The sequence below is a fragment of the Jatropha curcas genome, chromosome 6, assembly GCF_041381405.1.
Source record: "Jatropha curcas cultivar XTBG-Jc1 chromosome 6, XTBG_Jcur_1.0, whole genome shotgun sequence".
Lineage (NCBI taxonomy): Eukaryota > Viridiplantae > Streptophyta > Magnoliopsida > Malpighiales > Euphorbiaceae > Jatropha > Jatropha curcas.
In genome coordinates this window covers 26808998-26824321 of record NC_143156.1, presented here as the reverse complement: position 1 = coordinate 26824321, position 15324 = coordinate 26808998, and the positions used below count along the sequence as shown (strand labels likewise).

Genomic DNA, 15324 nt, shown 5'->3' with positions numbered 1-15324 from the left:
AAGATTTCATAAAGCTGTAAAGGGTAAATTCTTTTAATTTTTATAGTTTGGTGAAATTTACAAATTAAGACCTCTATTTTAAAATATTAATTAAAATAAACTTTTTATTTGGTTGTCATTCAATTAGATAATCTTTCTTTTAAGATTTTCGAATTTTTTAATCAACTAAAGAAAATAATTTTTATTTCAACTTTACTTTTAAGGGAAAGAAATCAAATAAAATTGTCAAGTTTTATCTAATAATTTTAATCTAATCATATAAATGGGATTATTTTAATAAGCTTTTCTCTATAAATGGAATTAGGATTAATGACGTTTAATTAGCGTTTGATTTCCACCATTGAGTTTTATTGCACTATTTTTTTTAGGTTTGTTTAGTTAGTTATTATTCAGTCAACTGTTTATCTTAATCTTTCTTTTTTCAATAACTTTGATTATTATAATTAAATTATAAAATAAAAATTCAATAAAAATTTTTGCATGAGCTTTAATAAACTTTTGCATTTAGATATTTTAAAATTGTTTAAATAGCTTATATGAACATAATTGATTATTTACAATCTATTGATTCCCACTGCTTATGCTAAATGCACATTTACTTGGACTAAATGGTTTTTATAATTCTATTGGTGTAAGCTATTGTTAAAAATTTTAAATCTTCATATGTTACATGATTTTGAGATTTGTTCCTTTTGCCTAATCATATTCTTTAAAAGTTGTGTTTCATTTTGTTTAGTAGTGTTGTTATTCAGTTTCTTATTAGTTTATTTTTATTTTCTGCACTTGTTTTGTAATTTTATTTTTTTTATTTTTATTTTTTTTTATACTTGCACAAGGTATGCAGTCTCGTGTTCGTTTTAATGATTCACAAACATGATTAATCCCCAATTGCTCTTAGAGGCAAAGGGGCTGGTCTGAGGGAGTTTGCATTGCGAAGATTGAATCCATATTCTAAGTCATTGTAATCAATCCCGCAAAATTTCTTTGTCACTTAACTACCCTATTCCGGTTTGTTTTGTAATTTTATGTTTTATGGCGGAAAATTTTGATGCATTCAACTGTTATAAAAATTGTAGATAGATTTTGAGCATTTGAGTTTATTCAAATATCCATCAACATTTGATGACAGAAGCCAAAATTGAAGTAAGAAAAGCATATATCCATGTCATACAACCTTTGTCTTGAAACATTTTCACTTTCAACAATCCTTACTAAATTACATACCATTCTGCTCTACAAAAAGGTAGAAACAAAAACAAAAACAAAACTTTAATTCACTATTTCTTTTTGAAAAATAAAATACTTTTTTTTTCTTAAAATATATTTGAGAATGAAAGGAGTATCTGAATTCAAACTTCATATTGGTTTATTTTTTATCTAAGTTGCAAGAAGTTGTAGGGAAATAAACGAAAAATGCCGAAAACCAATTTTTCAAAATTTGTTTTATGATGTGTTAAATACATACTATTAACCTCAAATTGTAAAAGTGTATGAACAAACTGCCTCAACTGAAAGGCTAGAACATCGTCATAATACCAATAATAACAAAGTGATAAATACTACAAGCAAAATGCAAAGCAGAAACTGTACATTGCTCCAATAAACACATGCTTTAATTTGATTCTTGAAGCGACTCTAATGCCATAACCACCTCATCCATGTCTGGTCTCAACCTCGGATCGTCATTTAAGCAATGAAGTGCAAGGTTAGCCAACTTTCGAGCCCTTTTAAGAAAGTGTTGGCCGCCAAGACGTGTGTCTAAAACTCGGAGAACTCTGCGTCTGTTTGTCAGGTAAGGCTTTGCCCACTCCACCAGGTTGTGTTGCTCAGGTGGCGCAGTCCTCTCTATAGCTCGTCTGCCGGATAAAATTTCTAGAAGTACAACTCCAAAGCTGAATACATCGCACTTTGCATTTAAACGGCCTGTTCAGTATCAAAATTTAATAAGTGACCAGAATCCGTATACAATACAACAATATTGTTGTATTATACTGCATAAACCATAGGCAAAGTACAGCCACAACCCAATAAGTTGGTCTAACAACCACATAATTAGTATTAGTATGGAGAGAATATTGTGAAGGGTTAATTACATTTGCAGTGCTTAAACTTTTTAATGTTTTTATTTTGATGTCTGAATGAAAAAAAATTTCTAATTGAATGTCTAAATTATTCAAAAGTAGCAATCAAGTGCATTTGGTCCAAATTAGTTTATCGGAAAATTAAAATAAACCATCTTATTACTTAATAAATGATATCAATCATAAACATCCAATCCATCTCTTCCTCCCCCCCCCCCCCCCCTCCTTTTTCACTGTTTTATATCTCTTTTAAAACAAGTCCAAAAAATTTATTTCAGTTTTCTTTCAATTTCAAAATAATATAAGAGAGAGAGAGTAACAAGAAAAAGGAATACGATAATCTAAAAAAAATAAACAAAGCAAAATGATGGGGTAATAGTTCATTTTGATTTTCCAGTAAGATTCCAACTAAACGCACTTAATTGTGCAAAAATTATTAAATCATATACTATCTCCATTCTATAGTATTTGTCACATTTTTAAAAAATAATTTGTTTCAAAATATTTGTCACATTTGTGATTTCAAGGTGTTATAAATACTTTTTTCCATGTGTACCCTTTGTATATGACCAATAATTATTACTTCAATTTAAAATTTTTTTAGAGAATTAGTATTAAATTAAGAATAATTCAGTCAATTTACGTAATAATTTATTATAATTTCGACAAATTTAATAATTTTCTCAAGGGATGTAAAACTCAAAATGTAACAAGTATTATGGAATAAAGATAGTACTTAATTCAAAATTTTTTCCTATTTAGCCATCAAAATAAAAAAATTTAATAACTACATATATTATTAACCCTATTTTGAACTATGCTATGAGACTTTGAGGTTTGAGTGACACAAATATATTATTAAAAATAAAGTTTCTCTGATCAGGTTAGATTTGATTGTTCTCCAGTTATCCTCACAAACTAACGGTGAAGGAATGGTGGCAATTTTGCTAATACGGTGAGAGTTTTGATACAAGGCCGACTATCCTCTACACTATAACCTGCAAATTTTAGACAAATTTTGACCCTTCATTAACCTTCATTAAACAAAAAAAAAAAAAAAAAAAAAAGGATTCACTTGCAAATGTTTCAATGGTAATGCCTCAAAAGAATCAATGATATGCAGTTTTTACTCGCAATATCATCTCTCCATCAATGGTAGCTTTCATTCATGCTCGTTCTCTCTAACACCCCTTTACCTTGCACAGTCTGAAATGATATTTCGTAGGATTAGGGATATGTTTAACACTTCTAATGCTCAAATGAGTGAAGAATAAATTGCTCAAACATAACCTTTGGAGTGCATAGAGAAAATGGTAAAAATAAGAAAATAGAAGCATACTAATCAAGCTAATATCAATCAGAGTTACGAGAAGCCACATATGAAAATGATACCTGTGGCCAGATACTCTGGTGCAGCAAATCCTTGAGTTCCCATGACCCTAGTACTGACGTAACTCTTATCATCAGTTGGCCCATCCCTAGCTAAAGCAAAACCAGAAAGCTTTGCGTTGTAGTTCTACAAATATGGAGCAAATGTAGCAGGGCAGGTCAACAAATGCAGATACACTCAACTAATTGTTTGTCCTAAATTCAAATATATTGTGAAAAAAGTGGTCAGGTAATGTAGGTAAATTACATACTGAATCAAGCAGTATATGAGAAGTCTTAAAGTCCCGATGAATGACATTCACATCAGCACTATGAAGAAATGCAAGCCCCTTTGCAGCACCAAGAGCAATTTTCATGCGAATGTCCCAAGAAAGTAGCTCAGACCCCCCTATATCAAGATTCGCTTAACGTTTGCGCATGTTTATTCATAAATTAAAAGCAGTAGTCAAGTTAATACAAATAAGATAACATGGAACTCACTCCTGAATAAATGCTTTTCCATGCTGCCACAAGACATAAACTCACAAACCAAAAGCCGATGGTCATCCTCAAAGCAGTAACCAATCAACTTAACCAGATTAGGATGCTGCAATTTTCCAAGATAGTTGATCTCTGCCTTCATGTCCAAAGAACACTACAATCAACTATTTTTAGCTCATCTCAATCTTTTAAAATTTAAACACACTGGGCATGAAAAGGAGTCTAAAATATAATCATTTTACTGATACTAAATATTATGAACTTTTTAGATATCCTAAATTCCTAATGGGCAATGGCTATTTCTATGGATTGAGCACTCCTATCGGTGTAAAGATAGCAAGGCACTTAAGGTACATGAGAAGAACTGGATTCACATTTCATATACATCTTGTATTGCCAAGTTCTCCCTAATTGAGAGAGAAGTATGAACTCCCTATAATTAAGGACCTCAACCGAATAAATAGGCCCCTGAATTGAAAAGAAAAATTTATCATGAATAGCTGGAAAAAACAATTAAGAAATTGAAACCATAAAACTGACCAACCATTCCGCCTGACCAAGGAAGCCTTCATGGTTAAGCCTCTTCACAGCAATCACCATGCCATCAATCCGCCCTTTGAAAACTGGCCCAAAACCATCTTCACCCAGTACACCATCTGATCGGAAGTTTCTAGTGGCAATCTTCAGTTCACTGAAGCTAAAGTTCTTTAAATTTGGTGACTGCAATATCTCAAACTCAAAACCAAGATTCTTCCCATCTCTTCTGACATTTCTTGAATTCAATTCTACAAGACAATAAATTAATGAAATAAAAATTGTCTAAAAGGAAACTCTAAAAATATTATCCTTCTCATTGCCTAGTTACTAACTCTCATACTAGAATAATCAATTTTTGTCAAATAGGTCCTGAAGAGAAGAATATCAATATGATACATAATCTCAAAGAATATCTTCATAATTTAAATTACATAAACACACTTTTCCTCAGACACCAATACTCTAAATCATCACAAAAAATTGACAAAATTTTCACAAATTCTGATTGAATCCAAGGGAAATTATCAAATAATCAACTATAGAAATACATACCTTAGAAATTTATCTTGAAATTTACAAAAAGTAACAACACATCTAAAAATTTAAATTTCTTGTCAAGAACATTAAGTGTATTCGTGAAAGCCATAGCAACAGCAAACATATAGAGTGACTAATACCGAAGGAAAGACAAAAGGAACAGCTCAAGCATCTTTAGGGTAAAAATTAAGAAGAAGGCGACTGATTTCAATCTCAATCAAGGAAAAACAGTAACAGCTAATTGTGAAAACACATAAAAACTTAAACACTACAACATAAAAGAATAAATGGGTACCTGTGCTACGAGTATAACCCTTGATTCCGTTGCTAACACAAAGTCCCATTCAATCAGACACCTCAACTCCTCTCCATAGAAATTCTAAAACCCAAAAAAAAAAAAAAAAATCGAACAAAGAAAAAGAGCAGTCTTGTTCCAAGAAATCCCTTTTTCTTTCTTAAGATTTGGCAGCAAATATTATGACAAGAAAAAGAAAGGTTTAAAAAACTATTTTGAGCAACTCACTGGAAGGCGGACTTGCGGTTTCATGATGATTAGTTGCCCAATAACACCACGAAAGATTCGGTTGGCAATACTCAGTTCAGGGTTCTTGCTATCAAACCTTCAAGAAAAATGAAGTAAAGTTTACTTGGTTTTACTGGCTATATTTGTATTTAAATATGGATATAATTATATTTTTGGTGTATAAACGAAAAACGCTGCCAATCGAGGCGTGCACAGTTTAAAATCTACAATTAAAATTGAATATACAATAGTACGGCTCACTTTTTGCCACACGTGCCAGATGATGAGGACAAAAAAATTTTTAAAATATTCAAATGAGCCAAATGTGATGTGAACTTTATGGGAATCGTCTTTTAACTTTCATTTATTATTTGGAAACATTATTTTTAAGTCCTTGGTTTTACAAACTATATGACTTCCCTGCTATTGAACCACGGATGGAGTATCGACGAGCCATGGTTCGATTCTTGGGGAACCAACCACTTCCTTTGGGAGGCCCAGAAATTCATGAAATTATAGAGACGAAGAAGCAGAGGCAGGTGAAAGGCGAATTTTGTTTGCGTGCAGCGATGGAAGCTATTGGTGCTGCTGGCGGTGGTGATTTGGGAGAGGATGCTAATTTTTTTTTTTTCATTTTAAATAATATTTATTCCTTTTATTTATATTTAAAATAATTTTTGTTTGGGTTTTAGCATGAGTTTTAGATTTATTTTTGTTTCTATGTTAATATTTTTACTGTGGTTGACTTTTGTTGGGTGCCATTTACATATTTTAAAATTGTTTATGTAGCTTATACGAACATAATTGATTATTTACAATCTATTGATTCCCGCTACTTATGCAAAATGCACATTTACTTGGACTAAATGGTTTTATAATTCTATTGTGTAAGCTATTGTTAAAAATTTTAAATCTTCATATGCTGTATATATGATTTAGAGATTTGTTTCTTTTGCCTAATCATATTCTTTAAAGGTTGTGTTTCATTTTGTTTAGTAATTTTGTTATTCGGTTTCTTCTTCGTAAAATTTATTTTTATTTTCTGTTCTTGTTTTGTAATTTTGTTTTTTATCTCTTTGGATATTTATACGAGATCTGCAGTCCTGTGTCCGTTTTAACGGTTCACAAACATGATTAATCCCCAATCGCACTCGGACGCAGAGAGGCTGTTCTAAGAGAGTTTGCGATCGAATCCATGATTTAAGCCATGATGATCAATCCTGCAAGGGTTCTTTGTCACTGAACTATCTCATTCGGATTTGTTTTGTAATTTTATTGTTTCATGGCAGAAAAATTTGATGCATTCAACTGTTATAAAAATTGTAGATAGATTTTGAGTATTTGAGTTTATTCATGAGCAGATTGGTTCCAATATCCATGAACATTTGATGACAGAAGCCAAAATTGAAGTAAGAAAAGCATATATCCATGTCATACAACCTTTGTCTAGAAACATTTTTCACTTTCAACAATCCTTACTAAATTACATACCATTCTGCTGTACAAAAAGGCAGAAAACAAAAACAAAAACAAAATTTTAATTCACCGTTTCTTCTCGAAAAATAAAATACCTTTTTTTTTTCTTGAAAAATATTTGGAAAGAAGTTGTATCTTAATTCAAACTTCATATTGGTTGATTTTTTATCTAAGTTGCAAGAAGTTGTAGGAAAATAAATGAAAAATGCGGAAAACCAATTTTTCAAAATTTGTTTTATGATGTATTAAATACATACTGTTAACCTCAAATTGTAAATTGTATAAACAGAATACTGTAAGAAAATTTTACTGCCTCAACTGAAAGGAAAATTATTGCCTAGAACATCATTATAATACCAATAATAACAAAGTGATAAATACTACAAGCAAAATGCAAAGCAGAAACTGTACATTGCTTCGATAAACACATGCTTTAATTTGATTCTTGAAGCGACTCTAATGCCATAACCACATCTTCCATGTCTGGTCTCAACTTCGGTTCATCATTTAAGCAATGAAGTGCAAGGTTAGCCAACTTTCGAGCCCTTTTAAGAAAGTGTTGGCCGCCAAGACGTGTGTCTAAAACTCGGAAAACTGTGCGTTTGTTTGTCAGGTAAGGCTTTGCCCACTCCACTATGTCCTCGTGCTCAGATAAACGTTCTATAGCTCGTCTGCCGGATAAAATTTCTAGAAGTACAACTCCAAAGCTGTATACATCGCACTTTGCATTTAAACGACCTGTTCAACATCAAAATTTAATAAGTGACCAGAATCCATGATACAATACAACAATATTGTTGTATTATACTGCATAAACCATAGGCAAAGTACTGCCACAACCCAATAAGTTGGTCTAACAATCACATAATTAGTATTAGTATGGAGAGAATATTGTGAAGGGTTAATTATCTTTGCCGTCCTTAAACTTTTTAATGTTTTTTATTTTGAAGTCTGAACGAAAAAAATTTCTAATTGAATGTCTGAATTATTCAAAAGTAGCAATCAAGTGCATTTGGTGGGATTAGTTTATGGGAAAATTAAAATAAACCATCTTATTACTTAATAAATGATATCAATCATAAACATTCAATCCATCTTTTTTTTTTTTTCTTTTTTTTTACTATCTCTTTCTAAAAAAGTCAAAAAAATTTCTTCCAGTTTTCTTTCAATTTCAAAATAATATAAGAGAGAGAGAGTAATAAGAAGGAATATGATAATCTAAAAAAAATAAATAAAGCAAAATGAAGGGTAATAGTTCATTTTGATTTTCCAATAAGATTCCAACTAAATGCACTTAATTGTGCAAAAATTATTAATTCATATACTACCTCCATTCCATAATAAATACTTTATCACATTTGTGATTTCAAGATCTAATAAATATTTTTTTTTTCATGTTTACCTTTTGTATATGACCAATAATTATTACTTCCATTTAATAATTTTTTTAGAAAATTAATATTAAATTAAAGATAATACAGTCAATTTACTCAATAATTTATTGTAACTTAGACAAATTTAATGATTTTATTAAGAAACGTGAAAATTCAAATGTGACAAGTATTATAGAACAAAGGTAGTACTTAATTCCAAAATTTTCCTATTTAGCCATTCAAATAAAAAAAAAAAAAAAAAAAAAAAAAACTTAATAACTACATATATTACTAACCCTATTTTGAACTATGCTATGAGACTTAGAGGTTGAGTAACACAAACATATTATTAAAAATAAAGTTTCTCCGATCAGGTTAAATTTGATTGTTCTCCTCACAAACTTAAACGGTGAAGGAATGGTAGGCAATTTTGCTAATATGGTGAGAGTTTTGATACAAGGCCAACTATCCTCTACCCTCTACGCTATAACCTGCAAAGTTTAGACAAATTTTGACCCTTCATTAACCTTCATAAAAAAAAAAAAAAGGATTCACTAGCAAATATTTCAATGGTAATGCCTCAAAAGAATCAATGATAAGCAGTTTTTACTCACAATATCTCTCCATCAACGGTAGCTTTCACTCATGCTCGTTCTCTCTAACACCCCTTTGCCTTGCGCAGTCTCAGATTATATTTCCTAGGACTAGGGATATGTTTAACAATTCTAATGCTCAAACAAGTGAAGAATAAATTGCTCAAACATAACATTTGGAGTGCATAGAGAAAATGGTAAAAATAAGTACATTGAACCAGAAAATTGAAGCATACCAAGCAAGCTAATATCAATCAGAGTTATGAGAAGCCCCAAACGAAAATGATACCTGTGGCTACATACTCGGGTGCAGCAAATCCCAAACTTCCCATGACACTAGTACTGAGGTGACTCTTATCATCAGTTGGCCCATCCCTAGCTAAAGCAAAACCAGAAAGCTTTGCATTGTAGTTCTACAAATATGGAGCAAATGTAGCAGGGCAGGTCAACAAAAGCAGATATACTCAACTAATTGTTAGTTCTAAATTCAAATATATTGTGAAAAAAGTGATCAGGTAATGTAGCATACTGAATCAAGCAGTATATGAGAAGTCTTAAAGTTCCGATGAATGACATTCAAATCAGCACTATGAAGAAATGCAAGCCCCTTTGCAGCACCAAGAGCAACTTTCATGCGAATGTCCCAAGAAAGTAGCTCAGACCCCCCTATATCAAGATTCGCATAACGTTTGAGCATGTTTATGCATAAACTAAAAGCAGTAGTCGAGTTAATACAAATAAGATAACATGGAACTCACTCCTGAATAAATGCTTTTCCAAGCTGCCACAAGACATAAACTCACAAACCAAAAGCCGAAGGTCATCATCAAAGCAGTAACCAATCAACTTAACAAGATTAGGATGCTGCAATTTTCCAAGAAAGTAGATCTCTGCCTTCATGTCCAAAGAACACTACAATCAACTATTTTTAGATCATCTCAATCTTTTAAAATTTAAACACACTGGCATGAAAAGGGATCTAAAAGATAATCATTTTACTGATACTAAATATTATGAACTTTTTAGATATCCTAAATTCCTAATGGGCAATGGCTATTTCTATGGATTGAGCAATCCTATCGGTGTAAAGATAGCAAGGCATTTAAAGTACATGAGAAGAACTGGATTCACATTTCATACATATCTTGTATTGCCAAGTTCCCCCTATTTGAGAGAGAAGTATGAACTCCCTCTAATTAAGGACCTCAACCGAATAAATAGGCCCCTGAATTGAAAAGAAAAATTTATCATGAATAGCTGGAAAAAACAAATAAGAAATTGAAACCATAAAACTGACCAACCAATCCGCCCTTTGAAAACTGACCCATAATCATCTTCACCCAGTACACCATCTGATCGGAAGTTTCTAGTGGCAATCTTCAGTTCACGGAAGCTAAAGTTCTTTAAATTTGGTGACAGCAATATCTCAAACTCCAACTCAAGACCAAGATTCTTCCCATCTCTTCCGACATTTCTTGAATTCAATTCTACAAAGCAATAAATTAATGAAATAAAAATTGTCTAAAAGGAAACTCTAAAAATATTATCCTTCTCATTGCCTAATTACTAACTCTCATACTAGAATAATCAATTTTTGTCAAATAGGTCCTGCAGAGCAGAATATCAATATGATACATCATCTCAAAGAATATTTTCATAATTTAAATTATATCAACACTTTTCCTCGGACACCAATACTCTAAATCATCACCAAAGACTGACAAATTTTCACAAATTCTGATTGAATCCAAGGGAAATTCTCAAATAATCAACTATAGAAATACATACCGTAGAAATTTATCTTGAAATTTACAAAAAGTAACAATACATCTAAAAATTTAAATTTCTTGTCAAGAACATTAAGTGTATTCGTCAAAGCCACAGCAACAGCAAACATATAGAGTGAATAATACCGAGGGAAAGACAAAAAGAACAGCTCAAGCATCTTTAGGATAAAAGTTAAGAAGAAGGCGACTGATTTCACTCTCAATCAAGGAAAACCAGTAACAGCTAATTGTGAAAACACATAAAAACTTAAACGCTACAACATAAAAGAATAAATGGGTACCTGTGCTACGAGTATAACACTTGATTCCGTTGCTAACACAAAGTCCCATTCAATCAGACACCTCATCTGCTCTCCATAGAAATTCTAAAACCCAAAAATTTAAAAAAAAAAAAAATCGAACAAAGAAAAAGAGCAATCTTGTTCTAAGAAATCCCTTTTTCTTTCTTAAAATTTGGCAGCAAATATTATAACAAGAAAAAGAAAGGTAAAAAAAACTACTTTGACCAACTCACTGGCGGCGGACTTGCGGTTTCATGATGATGCCCAATAACAACAAGAAGGAGTCGGCCGGCAATACTTAGTTCAGGGTGCTTGCTATCATCACACCTTCAAGAAAAATCAAGTAAAGTTTACTTGGTTTTACTGGCTGTATTTGTATTTCAATATAGATATAATTATATCTTTAGTGAATAAATAAAAACGCTAACAATCGAGGCATGGACAGTTTAAAATTTGCAATTAAAATTGAATATACAATAGTATGGCTTACTTTTTTTCCACACGTGGCAGATGACGAAGACAAAAAAGATTTTAAAATGTCCAAATGAGCCAAATGTGATGCGAGCTTTACGGGAATGGTCTTTTAACTTTCATTTATTATTTGGAAAAATTATTTTTAGGTCCTTGGTTTTACAAAATATATAACTTCGTCTCGCTGTTTATGCAAATTATTTCAGAATCCCTAAGACATGCCTCCATCTGAATTTTTAATCTTTACATCGAGAAAGTAACATTTTTTCCGATAATTTTGCAAAAAAAAAAGAAAAAGACGGAAATACCCTAACATCATAGTCCATGAAACCACATTCTTCTCGGGCATTGGCCAAAAGAGTGATTCAGCTTCCTTTATCATTCGCTCTTGCACGTAACCCCTGACCATGGTAGTCCACGAAATTACTTTTCTCTCTGGCATACTATCAAACACTTTCCTTGCCTCATTAATCATCCCATTCTTAATATACCCAGAAATCAACCCATTCCAAGAAACCGTGTTTCTTTCAGGCATTTTATCAAACAAATTCTGGGCTTCATAAGGCTGCTTGTTTTGGAAGTAGCCAAAAGTAGCCAGCAACAATTGCATTCTAAGTAATAATGGTTTTGTTTGGCAATTCATCAAATATTCTTCGAGCTCTGGCAACTTGGCCTATACGGGCGAATCGGAGGATACTGCAAATACACTTGCGCAGTAGGTTCTACGAGGAACAATCAGAAACCGCATCGATGTTGAAGAACAGGACAGGAGAGATTACAGTACTCACCAAAAGAAAACACTGAAATGGATCTAACGCAAAGAGAAAGATGAAATTACTTGGCCAATTATCATCTTCATCATCGCCGAATCCGTCCAAGCGCCCTGCTATTGAACCACGGATGGAGTGTCGAAGAGCCATGGTTCGAGACTGGGGAACCAACCGTTGGATTTAATTTTGGGCTTAATATGTAAAATTAAATATGTACAGCAGTCTAATTGTAAAGTCAATTTCAAATGTGGTCTTGATTGTGAATAATTGACTATTGAGGTATCAACTAATTATAGATATTAAGTGAAGAGACCATTATATAATTTCTATTTCGTTAAAGGACCGAAATAGGAATTGTACTAACGCTACAGGTATATAAAGGTCGTGGTCTCTAAAGGAGTTGAATACGATTTTAGTTTTACGTTCCTTTCGTACTGCTTCCGCTAAATCGATTCTTCAATTCTCTGGAAGGCTGCAAACCTAATTCTATACATCAAGATCGACGAACAACGATGTCAGGTACGCAATCTTTTCTTATTCAATCTATTTTGTTGAATCTAGTGGTTTGCACGATCTAGGTTATTGTGGAATTATTTGAGATTAATTTATAACAAGTGGTATCAGAGCCTTGTGCATAATTGCTAGATTTTAGATTGATTTTCGTATGTTTTTTTTTTTGTTTTCCCTACTGTTTACGGATTGAGGGTTTTGTTTAATAAAAAAAAAAAAATTTGTTCTCATTGGGGAATACGAAGAACAGATAAGAGGTTTTGATATTTAGTGTTTTGTATTTTCTTTTGATTCAATCATGTGTTGGACCCTGATTTTCACGTCGGTGGTATTTTATTTTTGCTGGCCGAATCTTGTTTAAAAAAAAAAACAGTTCCTGGTTTCTTTGGAGAGAGTCGGCGGAAAGGAGAGCTTGTCTCTGATCGTTTTGGTTTTAAGGTTAGGGATGAAAAATTACGGTTAGGTCCCTGGAAAATTTCATATTAGGTCCCTAATTTTCTATTTTTTTCGTATTAGGCCTCTAAGTTTCTGTTACTTCAGATTAGGCCCCTAATTTTCTGTAACTTCAGATTAGGCTCCTAATTTCCTGTTTTCTTTCGTCTAGACCCAAGGACATATATTTAATTAAATTAGACCCTCGAACTTTATTTATTCAAATTTATTTAGTCCAATTTTATAACTTAGTCTCTAATTTAGTGACTTAAAGACTAGATTATATATATATATATATATATATATATATATATATATATATATTTTTGGGCTAAATAATTTTAGATTATTAAATATTTAGACAATCAATTCATTTAATTGCAATTGTTTTGTTTTAATTACAATTAAATGAATTAATTTGTCGACTTGAGATTAAATTTTGGAGTGATTAAGTCCCTATTGTGTTTGATATTTGTTAAAATAAATTGATTTGATCAATAAGTCACCAAAGTGACCTCTATTGCTTGAATTGATTTATTTTAGAATATTAGACAGGTGTATTAGAATTCGTTGCGGATAGTTAATCGGCCCAAAGGAAGGTTACTATCTGGCTGAGTTTTGAATACATGTTTGGCAATAAATATCTGATAATTGTTTGATTATTTTCCATGACAATGATATATCGGCCCAAAGAAAGATTTATTATTTGTCAGGAGTATGTTATCAATATTTGATTGCTGCGTTGAGATACTAATTACAAGTTAATGTTTTACATCCAAAGATGAGAATATTAATGTTGTGTCTGTATCTTATTTCCATTTTTTGATCTCTACTTATGTGAATTGTTTCATTTGTGGATTGTGAGCTTATACTTATCTATTTGTTTATTTTCTCCGATGTCAACTAACATGTCATTTAATCCTGATTGTGTCCCTAAACTTGAGGGATCAAATTTTGAGTCTTGGAAATCAGACATTATGATCTTTCTGGGCTGTATGGATTTGGATCTTGCATTCAGGATGGACGAACCTGCTCCTCTTACTGATACGAGCACTGATGTTCAAAGGGTTCAGTATGAGAAGTGGGAGCGTTCTAATCGCTTAGGTCTAATGATCATGCAGAAAGGAGTCCCAGAACATGTTTGAGACTCTGTCTCAGCTGAAAAGGACAATGCTCAAAACTATCTTGCCGAGCTGGAGAGGGCTTATGTCAAGAATGACAAAGCCGAAGTGGGAACACTTTTAGGAAAATTAACCTCCATGAAGTTTGCTGGCAATGGTGGTGTTCGGGAGCATATTCTTAGCATGTCTCAGATTGCAAAGAGACTGAAGGCGCTGGGTATGGCTTTACCAGATGACCTTTTAGTCCATTTGGTTATGAATTCTCTTCCTTCTCAGTATGGACAAATTAGGACTTCCTATAATTGTCAGCCGAATAAATGGACTCTTAACGAGCTCATTTCTCATTGTGTTGATGAGGAGGAAAAGATGAATTCTTACAAAAGAGAGAGTGCTCATTTTGTTTCTTCAGCTAGGAAGGGCAAGAACAAGAAAAGAAAGAGGCCTTCTGCAAAGACTGTTGAAAAGGCTATTGAGAAACCTGCTGCTGCTACTGCTGTAGATCCAGTACAAAAGAAGCCTTATGTGCCAAAATGCTTCTTTTGTGGAAAGACGGATCACTTGAGAAAGGACTGTCCTAAATTTGTTATTTGGCTTGCAAAGAAGGATAAGTGCCTTGTTTTAGTCTGTTGTGAAGTTAATTTAACTTCAGCTCCTAAAAACACTTATTGGGTGGATTCTGGTGCTACCGCTCATATAAGTGTTTCATTGCAGGGCTGCCTCAACTACAGAAAGCCAACTGACGGTGAAAGATACGTCTATGTGGGAAATGGCGATCCGGTTAAAGTAGAGGCAATTGGACATTTTAGATTATGTTTAAATATTGGTTATTTTTTGGATCTTATAGATACTTTTGTTATTCCCTCTTTTAGAAGGAATTTGATTTCTGTTTCCTTTTTGGACAAATCTGGTTTTCATTGCTCTTTTGGAGACAGTGTATTTACTTTATCTATGAATTCAAAAGTT

The 15324-nt window shown here is 32.4% G+C and overlaps 2 protein-coding genes and 1 long non-coding RNA gene across 9 annotated transcripts; all 3 read right to left on the bottom strand.

Moving 5' to 3' along the window:
* Positions 1-1414: 1414 nt before the first annotated feature.
* Positions 1415-5713, bottom strand: LOC119369159 (putative serine/threonine-protein kinase PBL11). 3 transcript variants are annotated; one of them, XM_089722940.1, is made up of 7 exons: positions 5548-5710; positions 5320-5403; positions 4491-4735; positions 3951-4104; positions 3722-3858; positions 3474-3597; positions 1415-1923 (listed from the first exon to the last, which is right to left on the bottom strand). In XM_089722940.1, the coding sequence occupies exons 2-7, from the start codon at positions 5366-5368 to the stop codon at positions 1613-1615; spliced, it is 1020 nt and encodes a 339-aa protein (XP_089579066.1). In that variant the 5' UTR covers positions 5369-5403; positions 5548-5710; the 3' UTR covers positions 1415-1612. The 3 variants fall into 3 exon arrangements, with proteins under 3 accessions (XP_089579066.1, XP_089579065.1, XP_089579067.1); XM_089722939.1 differs by having other exon boundaries at positions 5320-5713; XM_089722941.1 differs by having other exon boundaries at positions 3951-4086; positions 5320-5712.
* A 1529-nt stretch (positions 5714-7242) lies between these two features.
* LOC149495830 (receptor-like cytoplasmic kinase 176) lies at positions 7243-11475 on the bottom strand. 5 transcript variants are annotated; one of them, XM_089722932.1, is made up of 8 exons: positions 11277-11475; positions 11058-11141; positions 10314-10476; positions 10130-10214; positions 9748-9883; positions 9519-9655; positions 9279-9402; positions 7243-7761 (listed from the first exon to the last, which is right to left on the bottom strand). In XM_089722932.1, the coding sequence occupies exons 5-8, from the start codon at positions 9782-9784 to the stop codon at positions 7457-7459; spliced, it is 603 nt and encodes a 200-aa protein (XP_089579058.1). In that variant the 5' UTR covers positions 9785-9883; positions 10130-10214; positions 10314-10476; positions 11058-11141; positions 11277-11475; the 3' UTR covers positions 7243-7456. The 5 variants fall into 5 exon arrangements, with proteins under 5 accessions (XP_089579058.1, XP_089579059.1, XP_089579060.1 ...); XM_089722933.1 differs by having other exon boundaries at positions 9748-9879; XM_089722934.1 differs by lacking the exon at positions 10130-10214 and having other exon boundaries at positions 10287-10476.
* On the bottom strand, positions 8725-9272 carry LOC149495831 (uncharacterized). The gene is made up of 2 exons (XR_016321324.1): positions 9011-9272; positions 8725-8887 (listed from the first exon to the last, which is right to left on the bottom strand). It is a non-coding gene; the product is annotated as an uncharacterized LOC149495831 (long non-coding RNA).
* Positions 11476-15324: the final 3849 nt, after the last annotated feature.